Source organism: Salvelinus namaycush, chromosome 31 (assembly GCF_016432855.1).
Source record: "Salvelinus namaycush isolate Seneca chromosome 31, SaNama_1.0, whole genome shotgun sequence".
Lineage (NCBI taxonomy): Eukaryota > Metazoa > Chordata > Actinopteri > Salmoniformes > Salmonidae > Salvelinus > Salvelinus namaycush.
This window is the reverse complement of record NC_052337.1, coordinates 36765529-36782343: the sequence shown is the minus strand read 5'-3', so window position 1 is coordinate 36782343 and position 16815 is coordinate 36765529. Positions and strand designations below refer to the sequence as shown.

At 43.4% G+C, this 16815-nt stretch overlaps 1 protein-coding gene across 4 annotated transcripts in view; it reads right to left on the bottom strand.

Annotated features, from left to right (window-relative positions):
• Positions 1–16815, bottom strand: part of LOC120025900 (AP2-associated protein kinase 1-like) — a 28966-nt gene that overhangs the window by 4319 nt on the left and 7832 nt on the right. The window contains exons 5-20 of one of the 4 annotated variants that reach the window (XM_038970614.1): positions 16219–16340; positions 15922–16003; positions 15507–15639; positions 15169–15272; positions 14820–14914; positions 14468–14619; positions 12372–12532; positions 10910–11329; positions 10306–10466; positions 9962–10191; positions 9706–9801; positions 9019–9117; positions 6025–6129; positions 5653–5754; positions 4254–4409; positions 3836–3946 (exon numbers count right to left, since the gene is read on the bottom strand). In XM_038970614.1, coding sequence (XP_038826542.1) covers positions 3836–3946; positions 4254–4409; positions 5653–5754; positions 6025–6129; positions 9019–9117; positions 9706–9801; positions 9962–10191; positions 10306–10466; positions 10910–11329; positions 12372–12532; positions 14468–14619; positions 14820–14914; positions 15169–15272; positions 15507–15639; positions 15922–16003; positions 16219–16340 — 2329 coding nt within the window. The remainder of the gene's footprint in view (positions 1–3835; positions 3947–4253; positions 4410–5652; positions 5755–6024; positions 6130–9018; positions 9118–9705; positions 9802–9961; positions 10192–10305; positions 10467–10909; positions 11330–12371; positions 12533–14467; positions 14620–14819; positions 14915–15168; positions 15273–15506; positions 15640–15921; positions 16004–16218; positions 16341–16815) is intronic. The other 3 variants (XM_038970615.1, XM_038970617.1, XM_038970616.1) reach the window with 3 other exon arrangements.

Here is a 16815-nt window from a genome sequence, read left to right as displayed (position 1 = left end):
AAGACAACAGCTAGTTAAAATGTGTCGCCCCTCTCCCTCTGAATCAATCTTTCTTCCAATCCATTACGTTAACCACATGACTGCCACTGTGAGGGCGTCAAATTCTCAAAAAAAAAACCCTCAGTCACTCAATCAATACTCCACACAACAGTACATTCACATGAATATGTTTATTCGACATCCCTCTCTTTGTAATTCTTTAGTTATCTCACAAAAATAGATTTGTGCACACAGAAATCACAGCTCTGACGCATGATTGGGTGTCATAGAAACGGACAGGGATCCAGAACAACAGCTTTTTCACTTTTTGCAAAAACAACAGGGTAACATGAAGGTTCTCTGTTTTTCACAACAACAAATGTAACTACCTGGAGGGCAAGACCTTTACAACAGCACAGTGGTGTCTACAGGAAGAAGCAAGGATTGCATAGGTCAATAGCCACATGAGTATCTATCTATCTATCTGCAGATGGTGTGAGGGGGGCTAAGATGTGAACTTCAGCCTTCCATTGGTTGCACATGTCTACAAAAGCCTGAGATAGATGGGACACAACATTGGATTTCAGAATACTGTCAATAAGTGTTGTCGCTTGGCATGCCTTGTTTTCGAATACTGCAGTAGAGCAATTATCTGTAATTCCTTAAATGCCCAACAGCATAGCAAGCAGTCCTATCAGGGCGTGTATGTGGTGGTTGTGGAGTCCTGTGTAGTGCTTGCCCCTCTGTCTGATACACAACCACTTCATTACACACTTTACAGTAGTGACAACATGATATGACGAGTCATTATTTCTTTCCGTTCACCATATTCAAATCAGATCACTGACTCCAGTGGTCCACTCAAAGACAGATGCTCTACTCTCAGATACAGTGGCTTGCTTCCTCTATAGGCAACAGAGTGACTCGGGCGCAATTCAAGACGGCCTGTGCTTTTCAATATGACGAACACCAACACCACTGTCGATGTCACTGTTTTTGCAGCGAGTTCAAACACCACAACCGCATCACATCCAACAACTCAGACTGGCTAGGAGTTACATTACTGTATGTCCACACATACACACACACACCAATGACAACACTGTCTACCAACAAACCAGAACATTCAACAACACGGTCATGCTTCGATATGCATCTTTTTGATCATGTAAAATCTGTGCGGAGAAAGCATGGAGTCGCGGCACTATTTCAGTGAAGACTGTAGTTCTGCCTTTGTACAGCGTGAGTAAGTATGGTACAGTATAAGACATGGTAAAGTTCCCTGTGTAGTGGTCCCATTGCACAACAAACTAGTTTGTTTATAATACAATCCTCCTTAGGTGAAGGCAAGTAAACAGATGCTACTTGGAGAAATCCTACCCAACCCTCAACAGATCAAAGCTAAGATTGTCATAACTGTATGTTTTTACTAATGTCACAATAGTAATCCGGGGAGAAATATGGCGGGAAACACATTCTCAAACACAGCTGCACAAACAGGAAAAACATATCATGTATTTCTTCTAGAATTGTCATCTTAAGAATTATATTTATATATATTATCCATCTTTATTTATAGACTAATATTCAGTTCATACATTCATTCTCTAACACTATTCATACTCACATTTAATATTAGTTACATATGAAATTAATTTTTCTATATATTTTTTTTTTCTTCACAATGTAACGCTACGATGACAGATGAGGAACAGAGCACATTTGACCAATTACTTTTTGAGGTACCAAAACGTAAAGACCACTGGATCAGAGTCCGTGGGTATTGCAGGTAAACATACATTTACAGTATGTAGGGCCGAAAAATTACTATGATATAGGACCTATGTACATGTAGGAATGGACGTTTTGTGGGAATGCACATTTGAAGGGAATGATTGCGTGGGCACATACAGCCTGAAATGAAAGGGATGATATGGACTGTCTGTATACATGTAGTCAGACTAAAGAGGTCAAGAAAAGAAAACCGAGCAAATAAATGCTTTCGAAAAGCATCAACGTTGTCAACGTGCAGCCGACTCCCTAGCCAAGCTTGTGTTTTCACATCTTAGCTTCTTCCTTTGGGAATGTTAACTCCACATTTCTGTTATTGTAGGCTTAAAGCCTTATGTTGGTGCGAACGTATTCGCTTTTTGAAGAACTTATTCGCTAATTTCCACAGACAAGAAAGGCTCAACCTCTGGAACAGCTGGTGGATCTGACATCCCATCCATCCCACCTGCAGGCTATGATACCTCATGCTAAGTGCTAAAACACAAGCCCTGACAACACGGCCACTGAAAGGTAGATAATTAAATTGGCAGATATACCCTTGATTTTTTTTGTGTGTCTACAATATACAATAAATCAATGGTGTGATATTGGTGTTACCAAATGTGGGCAAACAAATAATAATCCAAGTGAAATATAACAGTGGAGAAAGGAGACATCTACTTGTGCACCATAACAACAACTACAAGAGTGGAGTTCTCTGGTTCCCTATAGGACACAATGCCGTGTGACTGGACACTGATCCTAGACATACCAGAGACGGGAATAAAACATGGTGAAACATTCTACAGAAAGAACAACTCTTGGATGAAGTTAGTGTGTCATGAACGCAAAAGGTAGAAGCAGCATGCCGTGACCTTGTTTGCCATGATGACCCCAGAAGGGCAAGAAAATATAAATGCTGTGAAAGCATGAAATGAGAGGGCAGAGGGGAGAAGAAGAAAAGTGGTGGGCATGATGGGAATCAATACCAGAGGCATGACGGGAATCAATACCAGAGGCATGACGGGAATAAATACCAGAGGCATGACGGGAATAAATACCAGAGGCATGACGGGAATAAATACCAGAGGCATGACGGGAATAAATACCAGAGGCATGACGGGAATAAATACCAGAGGCATGACGGGAATAAATACCAGAGGCATGACGGGAATAAATACCAGAGGCATGACGGGAATAAATACCAGAGGCATGACGGGAATAAATACCAGAGGCATGACGGGAATAAATACCAGAGGCATGATGGGAATAAATACCAGAGGCATGATGGGAATAAATACAAGAGGCATGATGGGAATAAATACCAGAGGTATGGGACAAACACGAACAGGACAATGGCCCAGTGTGTTTGGAATCACAGGTGGAGTTCACATGGAACAAGCGTTAGTCACGGGAACGAATAGTGGAACGGGGGTGTAACGATTAATGTTGGGGTCTACTCTCCTCTCGAGCGTCACTACTTCTACCTCATCCCTCCACCCCCCCACTCTCTCTCTATTTAGTGTCCCGGCTCCCCAGCGCCCTCTACAGGTCGATGAGCTGGTCCACCATGAGCAGGGAGCGGGCCAGGCTGGGCAGGCTGGACTCAGAGCTGCCACTGTTACTGCGAGAGTGGCCTCCTGAAACTGGCCAGACAGAGACGAGGGGGGCAGGGGGGTGGGCCAGGGCGAAGCAGGGGGGAGGAAGGACAGGGGGAGAAAGCAGGGGAGGGAATAAAGAACAGAGAAGCCAGGGAAAAGAGGAAGAGAAGATGCAGTTACAGAAGACAAAGACAGGAAGTAAGCGGAATTGCTCTCCACATACAATCTATGAGCGTCGTTAGAAGAAGGAATAACTACACACAGGGAGAATGGCTACTCAGATTAATCTAAGAGGGGAAGAGGATCAGGGTTCAATTACACTACTGAGGACACTGACTGGAATCAATCCCAGAATTCATCTGACCATGGCTGAGGAACAGTAGGACATCATCATCTCAGAGTGTGGGACAAGGCCCACAAACCCATTCTCTGCCCTTCCTCCTGGCCCTGCATGAAGGCTGGCTTGAACACCACCCTGTCCTTACCTTGAGAGGAGTTTTTGGAGCCCATGACAGGGATGGGGTCAAACTCATCCTCGTTGCCCGTCTCTGCACTTGGCGCAGGCTCAAAGCCTGAGATCAGGAGATCAGAGGAGTCTGCAGAGGAGGAAGCCAGAGAAAGGAGGAAGGGGAGGTTAACGTGTTTGGGAGAGGAATAAGAAATGGCCGAAATAGAGAGAGATAAAGGAGGAATAAGAGGTGGTGTGTCGCACAGCTACAGAGGTTCAGAGTTAGAATGCAAGTCAGTGGAGCCTGCTAGCGTAGTTGTGACTAGAGCTAGCCTCTTAACAGGGATAACCTAATCAGTTGTTCCTACAAGATACATCAAGTTTAAACAGAAGCACACTCGCCTCTCCAATTGTAGGCCTAAGTGGCACAGTTCGGGCTTGTGGGTGTGCCTTACCTGCCAGCAGCTGGGTGCAACCCGCAGATACCAGGTCAAACTCATCCAGAACAGACCCAGTGCCAGTGGAAGCGGGAGCAGAGGAGAAAGAGTAGGCTCCAGAGGGGGGAGAGATGAGAGAGCAGCCCAGCAGAGTGTCTTCCACAAGCAGGGGGTCTGGGGGAGGGAGGGCAGAGGAGGCGAGAGTTAGACGAGGTAACAGGAATTGTTAGTTCAGGATAAATGAATCACTGTATAATGTTTAGTAAAACATTTTAAAGCACCAAGGACAAAGTATGAAAAAAAACTCCACATGTTCCTAGTAGCACTTATTAAAGGCTCAGCGCAGTCAAAATTCTGCTTTCCCTGTGTTTTGTATCATATTGTACAACAGCTGATGAAACTAACACTGTAAAAGTGTGAGCAAATTTGATCAGTGTTATTCCGGAGGGTTGCTGGTTGAATACAATCTACCTAAGACCTTCAAACCAGCAGGTTTGCATGGGCGGGAGTTTTGGCTTTCCATGGTGATGTCACCATGTGATAAATTGGTTAATAGACCGATAACAAAGAACGTTCTAAACCTCTCTGCCAATAACAGCTAGTTTTCAGTTTTCCCTTCCCCACCCACACCATTCCCAGACAGTCCTAACAAAATTCTTGCTTGAGATTTTGGGGGGCAAAAAAGCTATTTTTGCCCATTTTAATGGAAATCTATTACAGTGAGTTAATTGTTACCCAGAAATTATTTGCTATTGATATAAAAACGGCTACATCGGGCCTTTAAATGTCATGCTATAGAATGTATGATAAAAGAGGCACTACACATCAAAGTATCCAACCGTAAGTGAGTCATTGTACTATGCCCTGTCCAGTAATGAGCCTACACAGATGTGATGTATTTTTGCTTGCATCATCAAATCATTCAACAAAGCCCCGGGTGATGCAATTACAGAGCCCTGCATGAAATACACAGCATAATAAACGTCCCAATTCTCAAAAAAACAGCCTCGTCCTGTGAATAATAGTTGTACAAGGACACCGTCATCTGTTTTTCACAGAGTTGAAGTGGGCCTATGCTTTTTCATTTCTCCATTTCAAATTAGCCATTTTATTTCATGTCAGTTTTGAATCAGAACATTGGTTGTGAATGACACGTTAATAACTGGACTAACCAGGCTAATAATAGACAAACACTCCAAATATCAATCAACTGTGGTCATTGTACTCAATGGCTTCATTCCATCCTCTGAAAACCTTACACAATGACCCAATACCATCGTGGAGCTGGTATTACCAGTAAAAACGTCAACCTAAACCTTTTTGTTTCCTCGGATCTAAATCATCATCTTCCACTGTTGCATTGTATTCTGGGAACATCTAGATTGCGTGTCGTCTTGCCTGTGAGACAGAAACTAACCAGGAAGCAGTGCAGAGTCTGTCTCAGACTGGGACACAGGAGCTTCCAGACCAGGGATCAGAAAGTCCAGACTCACCAGAGACTCCTCTGTTGGACCCACTACTGTACACGTAGAGAGAGAGAGAGAGAGGGAAGAGAAGGCGAGCGGGAAGCAAAGAGAGGGAGGCGGAGAACAAGGAAGGGAGGCGGAGACAGGGAGAAAGTGAGGGATTAAGAGGACACCCACAAGAGAACAAAATAAGATAAACATAGGGCAGATAGAGGACATTGCCATGGAGCATTCAATGGAAAACCTTGACTTTTGGAGAGCAATGTAAAAGTGGGTACAGTTGTGAAATCTCCAGGAGAGGCTGAAAGACAAAGTACTTTTACCATTGACAGCCTCCTCCATAGTTCCACTAAAAGGATCAGCCATGGACAGGAGGTCAGGGAGCAGGAGGTGTGTATCTGGGGACTTCAGTCCCTCAATAAGCTTCTCTATAGGCCCAGAGAGAAAAGAAGAGCAAGGAGGAGAAAATGGAGAGAGAGAGAGAACAGTAAGAAAAAGTGAGAGTGGCAGCATTACTCCACCTAGCGAGTATAGCATTTCACATAGTCATGGCCAGAACAGAAAACACCATCGAATTGAGCAGTGCAAGTGAGGATGGAGAAAAGGGGTGAAGAAAGAGAGAGAGATGAGAAGAGGGTGAAGGACAAGTGATGAATAGAAAGGAAGAAAAGCAAAGGGAGCTATGCTATAGGGAATGTGGGAGGATGGGTGTTCAATAAGGGCAAATGATGACACAGCTCCAGCACATCATGGGATGGAAGTATAGAGACCACAATATCGTATTTACGTTTTCAGAAATATAGGCCTATATAGATAGGCTCATGTACACTTTCTGGAACTAATCTACTCCAAAGATGCACTCCGTGGATCCTCCAAGCCTGCCCATTATTTGCAGAGAATGCACAGAACAACATATTTTATCGCTTACGTATAGGCCTATACAACTTTAACCACACTCAACCCATGCATATCGTTAAGGGCCATTTCCTGGTATAGTGTAAACGGTAGCACCGCAGTTCATGGGGAGCCAACGAAGGAACATTGCTGATGAATTCATATTTACATTTGGGTAATTTAGGAGACGCTCAAATCCAGAGCGATTTATAGTAGTGAGGGCATACTTTAAAAAAACATTTTCATACTGGTCACCCGTGGGAATCAAACCCCCAACCCTGGCGTGACATGTTTGGGGCAAAAGATAGCCTAGCGTTTAGGGCGTTCGGCCAGTAACCGAAAGGTTGCTTGATCGAATCCCCGAGCTGACAAGGTAAAAATCTGTCATTCTGCCCCTGAACAAGGCAGTTAACCCACTGTTCCTAGACCGTTACTGTAAATAAGACTTTGATCTTCAGTGACTTGCCTAGTTACATAAAGGTTAAATAAATAAAAAATGTGCCATGCTCTACCAACTGGGCCACACGGGTGGCCACTAGTGTCCCCTAACTCCAAATAGATATGGCTGAGATGTAATGATATGACAATCTATTCCAGTCAGTAGTAATTGAGAGCCCTCATGGAGATCGTCTGCCATGGTATTTACTGTACATTATCAACATTGATAGTGTTTTAAATCAATAGAAGCCTTAAAAACTGGAAAAGTTTTCAATTGTTTAATTAAGCTATTGACTTTTACATTTTTACATTTTTTTTTACATTAGCTTTCAAGGGTTTTGTAATCGATTATGTTGATAAATAAACGCAACAAAAATAGTAGAAAATGTTTTTTTACGTACCAGTGACTTAAACAAAAATAAGATAAAGAAATGAGAAAATGGAAAAAATAGGTTGGGTATAAATTCATTGATTACAGATGGATAAGACAAAGGTGATAACAGAATGACATATTAGGACAAATAAGCTGGAGACAGACATTAGAACAGAGCTAAATAGAGGAAAGAATCTCTCCTTACAGAAGAGCAAGAGGATCTTCTAGGGCAAAGAAACTATTTGCTGAGGAACCGCTCACGTTGAAGAAACCTTTTTATAAGCTTTCTTTCCACCACATTCCAACAGGCCAGTTAAAATGCATTTAGAATTAGTACTCTCAAAGTAAAACAATGAGATGTTTGATCACACAGCCACAAAACCCTAAATGTTACTTTCACACCAGATGAATAAAACGGTCACACAGAGAGCGCTAGCTAGTAGCTACGTCCACTAGCTGGGGTTATCCCTAAAGACCACTCTGCACACCAGGTTCTCACAACACAACCCACACCTGCCTCTCCACTATGTACTTACAGCTGAGCCAGTGGACTGCCAAAACAAGTTCACTACAGCCCCTTAAACTGGGGGGAGAGAGAGCACTGTACATCATTGCTAGCAACGTGACTAGCAGTACTTTGGCTTCCTTAGAGCAAAATGCCATGTTACAATTTGAAGTGCTGCATTATTTTGGGCTTTATTTTAGGCTGAATCAACAAAAGAGGAGGCGTTGAAAGGTTTTTGAGAACCACTAAGTGGAACAGTCCAGGGTTGCCATGACCACTAAGGAACACTAATTGTGTGTGGATACCAAGGGTGCCTTTGTAAATTAGCTCTGGGCCATTTGTAAATTCAGAGCGTTTCGCTCTCGGAGCGATCAGAGTGCATACTGGAGACACTGGCCGAGGAGTAGGGTTGATCAGAGTGTTCTGACCTCACAACAGCAGTCAAGCACCGAAACTAACTAGCGAACATTGGCTAGATTGCTAGCTACTTTTAGACACACAGAGCGAGATCACTCCAACCATTTTACTCACCATAGCGAGTAGACTGTTTATGTAATTATTATTATAGATTTTTATTTATTTTTTTATTTTTATTTTTTTAAATGTAACCTTTATTTAACTAGGCAAGTCCATAAAGAACAAATTATTATTTACAATGACGGCCTACCGGGGAACAGTGGGTTAACTGCCTTGTTCAGGGGCAGAACGACAGATTTTTACCTTGTCAGCTCGGGGAATCGATCCAGCAACCTTTCGGTTATTGGCCCAACACTCTAACCACTAGACTACCTGCCGCCCCTAGTGGGTTATTCCTTGTAACGGTGTTACTGGCAACAATTGAATTCAGTTTAGTGTCAATGTTTACTGGCACCTGTCCTAACAACAGACACATGTTGTTTGTAAATTCATTAACTATTCTGTGCTCTGGCACTCTCAAACCAGAGAGCTCTGAACTTAAGGTAGATTCCCAGATTGAATTTACGAAAGCACCCTAATTCTGGTCTTAACGTTGGCAATAGATTGCCAGCATCACAGTATGTCATGTTGATACGCGAGTTAAGTGATTTGGAGTGTGCTATTACACAATAGAAAAGGACACTTCCTTACCTGGAGTGTCTGAGAGTGCTAGGATGCTGAACGGGACAGGAACAGTCAACAAAGACTCTCCTGTATCCAGGCCAAGGAGGTCTTCAGATTGCTCTACTTCTACAGTAAGTAGCAAGGCGGGGGAAAACAACAGACACACTAATGAACACTTCAGAGATACACAAAGTACGACATATCCATCTCCGTCTGATTAGAAGTAGAGATGATTGAGCATGGAGAGCTCAAGGCAAAGAGACAGTATTTTCTTGGTAAGTTATTCAGTGAAGAGGTCCCATTAAATGGCTAGCTAGAGATTTGAGCATACAGAGTTAATGAAAGCTTTCAGATAGAAATGTCTTAGAGCTCAGAGGGCCATTGATGAGGTCACAGAGTGGACCATTCACTCAGCAGGAATATAGAAGCACTTTTATCAACTTCTACTGTCCTCCAAGAGCTGCTGAATTTTCACTTCAGTTTGCTCCTCATTTCATGCACCTTGTCTGGAGAGTTGGGTAGCAACAGCGTTCCCTTCCCTTAATGCCATAGAAAGGCATAGAACAGCGTTTCATAGGATTTCTATGGGTATGTCACTGTAGCTGTTTAATGGATGGAGGACGTGATTGCTATAGGAAGAACAAAGGAGCTATGGGAATATCTGAGAGATATACAGTAGGGAGATATGAGTGATGGAGATGAGAAGGGTCTCACCAGCAGGTTGGGGGGCTGTTTCCCAAGGGGTGGAGACCTCCAGCAGGCCAGGTATCAGGTCCTCTGTGGGGGCCGTCTCCACCTCTGCAGACACGTCTAACAGCGAAAGAGACAAAGTAACTTATACTGCAGCTTTATCTGGTTGGAAATACTATTATAGCGGAGGATATTTTACAAATTAGGTAGAAGAATGTACTTTTAGCGCCCATCTCTTAGAATTATGAACCCATTATTTCACACACGCGCACAGCCTTACCATCAGCCTGTTCGACAACCAAGTCTTTGTTAATCAGATGCTCCGCACTGAGATTGGAGAAGTCATCATCACCAAAAGGGTTCCAGGCGGGCTGACTGAGGGAGCCGATGGGAGGGCCAGGGGCAGAGGCAGGGGAAGGGGCAAAGGCAGCAAAGTTGCCATCCTGGGCAGGTTCACAAATACTCTGCTGAAGGGACTGGGTAGAATTGGGTGGAATTGTACCAATAGATCTGGAAAAACACACAAAGGCCGGAACAGGTTAACTTGTTATTACACATTCAAAACGAAATATATTTAATTAAGGCTGATATTTCAGGTGATGACGTCGTTTCTCCATATCTTACATTAACTGGTCGAGGCCATCTTCTGCTGTGGCCTCCTGCAGTGGCTGGGTGGAGTCACTTCTAGGTAGCCCACCGACCGAATTCTGGGTAAAGTCACTCGGGGTGCGCTCTGCAGCCTTTGGAGAGTGGGGCGGGGTCTTGGCCAGAGCAGGAAGAGAAGTCTGGAGTGACAGAGAGAGGAAACAGATCATCTAAACAACACAAATAGGGGGAAGAAGAGGAGACTCATTTTAAAGAACTAAACGCACTCACTAATGAATAACTGTCAATGCCAAATACATACAACACAAAATAAAATGAGGTGAACAAAGTAAAATAATACAAATTAAAGTGAAAAGAAATGGGTAAAACAAGAGTCTATCACACCGAAATGAGGATAATTCAAACATTCACAAGGATCACAATGGATTTCGCAGGGGGTTTTAAGGAACTAAGAGAACAACACTCAAATTAACAAAACTGAAAAGACAAGAAAACGATGAAGCCTGATGGCATTGCCATTGACGATGGATGTCTGGGTGAAACAACGGATGGCCTGATGTCACTTTCAAGCAGGCTTTGACAGCTCAAGGAGCAGACTCGTTTTAGGCTGCAGGTATGTTACCGTCTCTGTCTCAGCTGTGTTCTGACTGGTTTTAGCAGGGATGGACTGGGCCTGGACAGGTGGCTGTTGGTCCGCTTCTAGCTGGGCCACTGGTTGCTGGGCAACTGGTTGTAGAGGAACTGGTTGCTGCTGAGCTGTAGGCTGCTGTGCAGCCGGAGGTTGGGCTGGAGTGGGCTGAACGGTTGGCTGCTGCTGGGCCTGGCTCTGGCCGGCCTGCTTACGACGTGCTGGGGCTTTGGGTGGGGCTGGGCTAGACGGGACCTGGGCCTTCTGGGGGATGGGACTGGCCAGCGAGGGAGGCACGGCCTGTAGTGGGGCGCTCGGGGCCTCAGTCTTGGCCTGCACAGGTGGGACTCCTCCCCCTGCTGCGGTGACTGCTGCTCCTGCTGCCGCGATTGGCTGCTGCTGCAGTTGCCCTAGCTACCACACAAAGACGGACGACAGCACACAGCGTCAACAAACCATGACAACGAAGACAAAGCTGCTTTACACACAGACAACATAGCGTGCCACTAAGAATGCATGTGGCTGTTATCGTGGGTTCAGAACGATACATATAATACTGGAGAACTGCCTTCCCTACCTAAAAACTAAGGACACATTACTACATCGCTTGTGTCTTTGTTATAAATCGGAGACTGTAAAACATGTCATCTCATGAAAATGTAAAGGGGAGCCATTGTGTGGTACCGTCTTTGGTCCATTTTCCTCTTTAATGCTCGCTTCTTCTCTGTTTGGTCAAAAGTTTCCTGTACTTGACTTATCTCCTTATCTAAGCTTGTTCCATGACACAGACTATACAAGGGGCGACTGAACAATAACCCAACCCGAGCAGCAACTCGTCTTACAGAAGGTATTTTACAGCTGGTATAAGTGTCCTGAATTCACTAAGCAACAAAATCCTACACATTTTCTACATTTCTTTGAAATACATTTTTCCTGACCCCTTAGAGTGTAAAGAGGAACATTTTCATTCAAATCGTTTTTTAGGAATTATATTAACACATTTGTGTAAAAAAAAAAAAAAAAGACTGGTTGGTACTGTAATTCTTTAATAACTTCCAGATCCTCAGAGCACTATGGGGGAAACTCACCTGGTGACGCCACCACCAACATGGAAGCACCCACCTGGTGGTTATTATTGCACCAGAAAGCTTACAACTATTACAATGCACATTAGAAATCTTCAGTATCTGTGGTCGCTTCTCAGAGCAGGAATGCTGATTTGAGATCAGTTTTTCCTTTTAAATAACAATAAATAAGATTACATCATGGACAGGGGTGACCTGATCCTAGATAAGCACTCATTCTGAGACATTGTATCCCTTGAGAACAGTCAACATCCACTTTCTGCCAACGCTGCTAAGAGTGGGATCGACCAGACCCAACCCTGCTTGACTTCAGAGACAAGCCAGCAGTGGGATGCAGGGTGGTATGGCTGTGGGTGGCTGCCTGGCTTTACCTGCTTCTGCTGAGCACCAGCTTGGGGCTTTCCACCCAGCTGAAGTGTGGCCTGACTAGGAGGGTTCTGTGAACGGCCGGTCACTGGCTGAGGCGGAGCTGTGGTCTGTGCCTTCTGTGATTGGAGGGCTGCCGCTTGCTGGGCAAGGTTTAAGTTGACTCCTGCAAGGAGTACAGAATCTGGTTACTATACAAGCCATGAAACAATTCAAATATATTTTTCATGCTATATTAATACATAAAATGTTGTCGTCACACATTACGTTAAAGGTTACGTTAAATGTATTTACATTTGTTTATTTAATGGTACACAGACAAGACAACAGTTAGGACAAAAGACTAAACCCCCACCCATCCCCACAGGACCCCGTTTACTGCAGATATTATAGCAGTCATCTTATTTGTTCAATAACAGTAGTCCACAGCTCAACATTTGTCTCTTTAGCACCAAGCATACGGGACAGAGAAAGTTCCATGTAAGCAATTTCCAAAGCACCCCCATTGATGCCATGGCAGAGAGTGAGACTCTTGCCAATGTAACGCAGCCATCTTTTCGGCTGCCATATACACTTCCCGCAAACCATACGGTTGATGGAAGAGTTGTCATTGAGAAGAAGTGTAATTGGTGAAAGGGAATATTTTTTTGCAACAATGACAGTTAATGTCCTATAGGATTTATAGGGAATTAGCTTAGCCTATGGTCAATCTGCAGAATGCTGCTGCCATGGTAATGTGGTCTAATAGATACGGAAATTAATTGGCTGCTAAGTGTTATTTTGTTTGTTAACTGCATTACCTCCCTGTTGAGAAATACAGTAACATAATTAGACATGGCAGGTGTCATAAGCAGTGAGTGGCTTGGCTCTGCTTGGTTAAATAATTGAGTTAAGGTAATTCCCCATCAAAATGCAAACAAGTACACAACTCTCCAGTGTCCTGTCTATCACTGGCGGAAAAGTAGCACAAAAACAAAGTGACGTCATTCTGCTCTAGAGCAGTGAGTCTTGTTAGAGGCGGGAAAAATAATCAGAGCACGGCAACTCTCTGGCAAGACCTCATTAGATGAGAGTGTTGAGAGACAGACTAAACAGACCAGCCAAGTGTTCTCTCCATTGGTTTCTAATGAGAGACCGATCATTTTCTACTAAATATAACTTGGATCTAATTTGAGAAATAATTCAACCAAATTTGGCAGAATGTTCTGAGCAGTTTGAGCCTTAAGAGAATATTGTTGATTTATCAAAAGTGGGGGGGAAACAAGTATGTTTCAGGTCAGTTCAGGTTCAGCTCTATGTGAGCTACCTAGCTTCTTCTGGTACATGCCCACTTATGCAGTCATTTATTTATCGTGGCTAGTGCTCAATGTCCTCCATCTACTTACATTTTGTCCAACTTATCATGCTGCCATTAGGGTAGAGCAGGGTTCTGAGCAAAAACAAAAAGGGTGAGGAGGATTTTCCTTGTTGGACATAAGTGTAAAAACACCAGGAAAATCAGCTCCAAGTGATTTGAATTTGGGATTTTTTCTTCCACACTCATAATAGTGTTTTTTACTAATAGAAACATCAACATGAAGATATTTGTAAATATGTATGCATCAATATACAGTATTATAGGTACCTAGTTTTATTAGTTGTATAAGTAGTTATATCTGTAGTTTTTATTTGTTTTAGGCCTAGTAGTTGTATAACTTTATGCAAGTTTTACATTATTAATTTATTGTTATTATACAGTAGCTGCCATATTATTCTTGTTACCAAGTATTTGTTTTTTTTCTTCATTTGGACACTCTTGAAAACAAGATGGTGCATGTAAAGAGATTTCTTCCTGCAAAATGTAAAATAAAGAGAGGTATACGTGATCGTATGCTGGTGTAAGGAAGGTTTTAAATGATTATGTCTGACTCAAATATTGTATCTGTTTGGGCTTCTTGCGGTCAATTTGCAGTATACAAATGATTAGTAAGTAAGTTCCGGCCTGGGGTAGAGAATCTACCTCAGTCGCTTCTGTGCATGTATTGAGTACCTAACATGCTTCCAAATAAACCAATGTTAGCCTAATTGCAGTACAACAGCAGCGTGGCCGGTTGGTACAGACCTAGAGGAAGGGCAGGGAGATTGGCCCGTTTGCGAGGGGTGAGGGCAGCCGGTTGAATGGGTAGGATGCCAGCGCTGGGCTGGGCATGGCCAGCTTTGGGCCTCTGCCGCGGCGTGATGGAGGTCTCAGTGGTGGGGACAGGATCTGTCAACCTGGGGGACAAAGGTGAGAGTTGGTGGTCAACTTGTCAATGGTACGAAATTACCTTATGAATGATGTCAAAACAAAACAGAGAACACACAACTGACAAAAAATAAGGATACTAGCCTTAATACTGGTGTGTATAACGACAACAACCAGAAGATTACTCAGGCAGCCCCCCTGTATGACAAACACCAGCACACAGACTTACCTAGCCTTACTCTGTGTCTGGCTCTGGCTCTTCTTCGCTGCAGCTGCCTCACTGGCTTTGATTGGCTCAGGGAGTTGAGCAGGAATTGGAGAGTTCTATATGGGGGTAGATTAGAGAGGAAAGTATTGTACATTTATATTTAGGAGGGAATGGAACCACATGACAACAGATGACAAGCACATTCAATAGCATCAGGACATGGACTGAATAGAACATTGGTAATTCTGGCTCAGAGCCCGTTAGAGACCAATCCACAGACTATTCCCCAAGCAGAGAGAGACAGACATACAGACTAGAAAAAGTCACCCCCCTACAGAGGTCACCCTGACCACAGAGCAGAGAGACTGACCTTCACATTCTGAACAGGGCAGTCCCGACGAGCCAATTTAAAAGCAAAGTAGGACACCTGGTAGATGTCAGGCCTTTTGTCAGGGTCGGGCTCCAGCATGTACCCTGACAAACACCAACAGAGTGAGAAGGAGAGGTGGAAATGTGAGAGAAAAAAGTGAGACCAATTGAACCACACCAGAAGAGAGAAAAGCAACACCCTGACTAACCCACAACCTATAGATTAAGCATGGTTAGATAAGGAGATAACATGTAGTACAGGACTCATAAAATACGGAATGGCGTTGTAGAATCTACACTAATTTCCATAGCAGATACAGTGAGTGGTGGAATACTGACGGATGAGGCAGTGCAGGTTGTAGGAGTAGCGGGAATTATCAGGAATGGTGAAGCTGGCATCACAGATGGCCACCTGACTCTCCCCGAAGGGTAGAGTGAAGTAGCACAGCTTATACAGCAAACAGCCCATCGCCTGGAGAGAAAACACACAATAATAAAGTTACATACCATCTAGAGCCAACACCCAAATGCCTCGAGAAACCTGAAGGGAAAAGGCTTCTCCACACAAATATGGCTCTTCTAACTTCCTACTGTACTAACTAAACCAAATATTAGCTTGAAGTTTTCATTTAGTTTCATGAGCATTCTGTGACAGATATGCTACAAAGTGGACTGTAAAAAAGCCCCATACAAATCAGAAGCTGGCACTGATACCATGACTAAAGCCTAGATCTAAAATACAACATCCACTCACCCATATGTCAGCTTTAGTAGTGATAATCTTGCTATTGTAGAGGTTTACCATCTCAGGGGCACGATATGACAGAGTGGTGTACCTGAGAGAGAATAGGACAAGGCCACAAAAAGGAGGATAAAGAACACCATGATGCTTATTGAACTAACAAGGCTAACCTCTGACGAGGCTCGGCTGAAAAGGCCTATATTCCTCGGAACTGTATTTTTCTACAGCTGTAAAAAAATATATATGTTCAAATCAAAGGAAATAAAAAGGCAGCATATGGTATGTATTAAGCTACGCAAGTTCACAAACTTTTTTATTTCATCATCGACTATTGGCACTCCTTCAATCTGTGGGTTCTGGAACTTATTGGTAGCACTGCCAAAGTCACACAGCACATAGTGGCCTTTATCATGTAACAGGATGTTCTCCACCTGCAGAGATACAAAAGAGAAGAAAAGTCAAGCAAAGCCAGAGAAGGATAAAATATGAGTCACAATGTAAATTGGATGAAAGTGTCTGCTGAACGGTATACAGTGCATTTGGAAAGTATTCAGAACAATTAACTTTTCCACATTTTATTATTATACAGCCTTATTCTAAAATTGATTAAATTGTTTTTTTCCCCTCATCAATATACACACAATACCCCATAATGTGAAAGCAAAAACAGGTTTAGACATTTTTGCAAATGTATGAAATAAAAAATACAAAAATATCACATATACATAAGTATTCAGAAGAAGTTTGGAACCAACAAGACTCTTCCTAGAGCTGGCCGCCCGGCCAAATTGAGCAATCGAGGGAGAAGGGCCTTGGTCAGGGAGGTGACCAAGAACCCGATGGTCACGCTGACAGAGCTCTAGAGTTCCTCTGTGGAGATGGGAGAATCTTCCAGAGGGACAACCA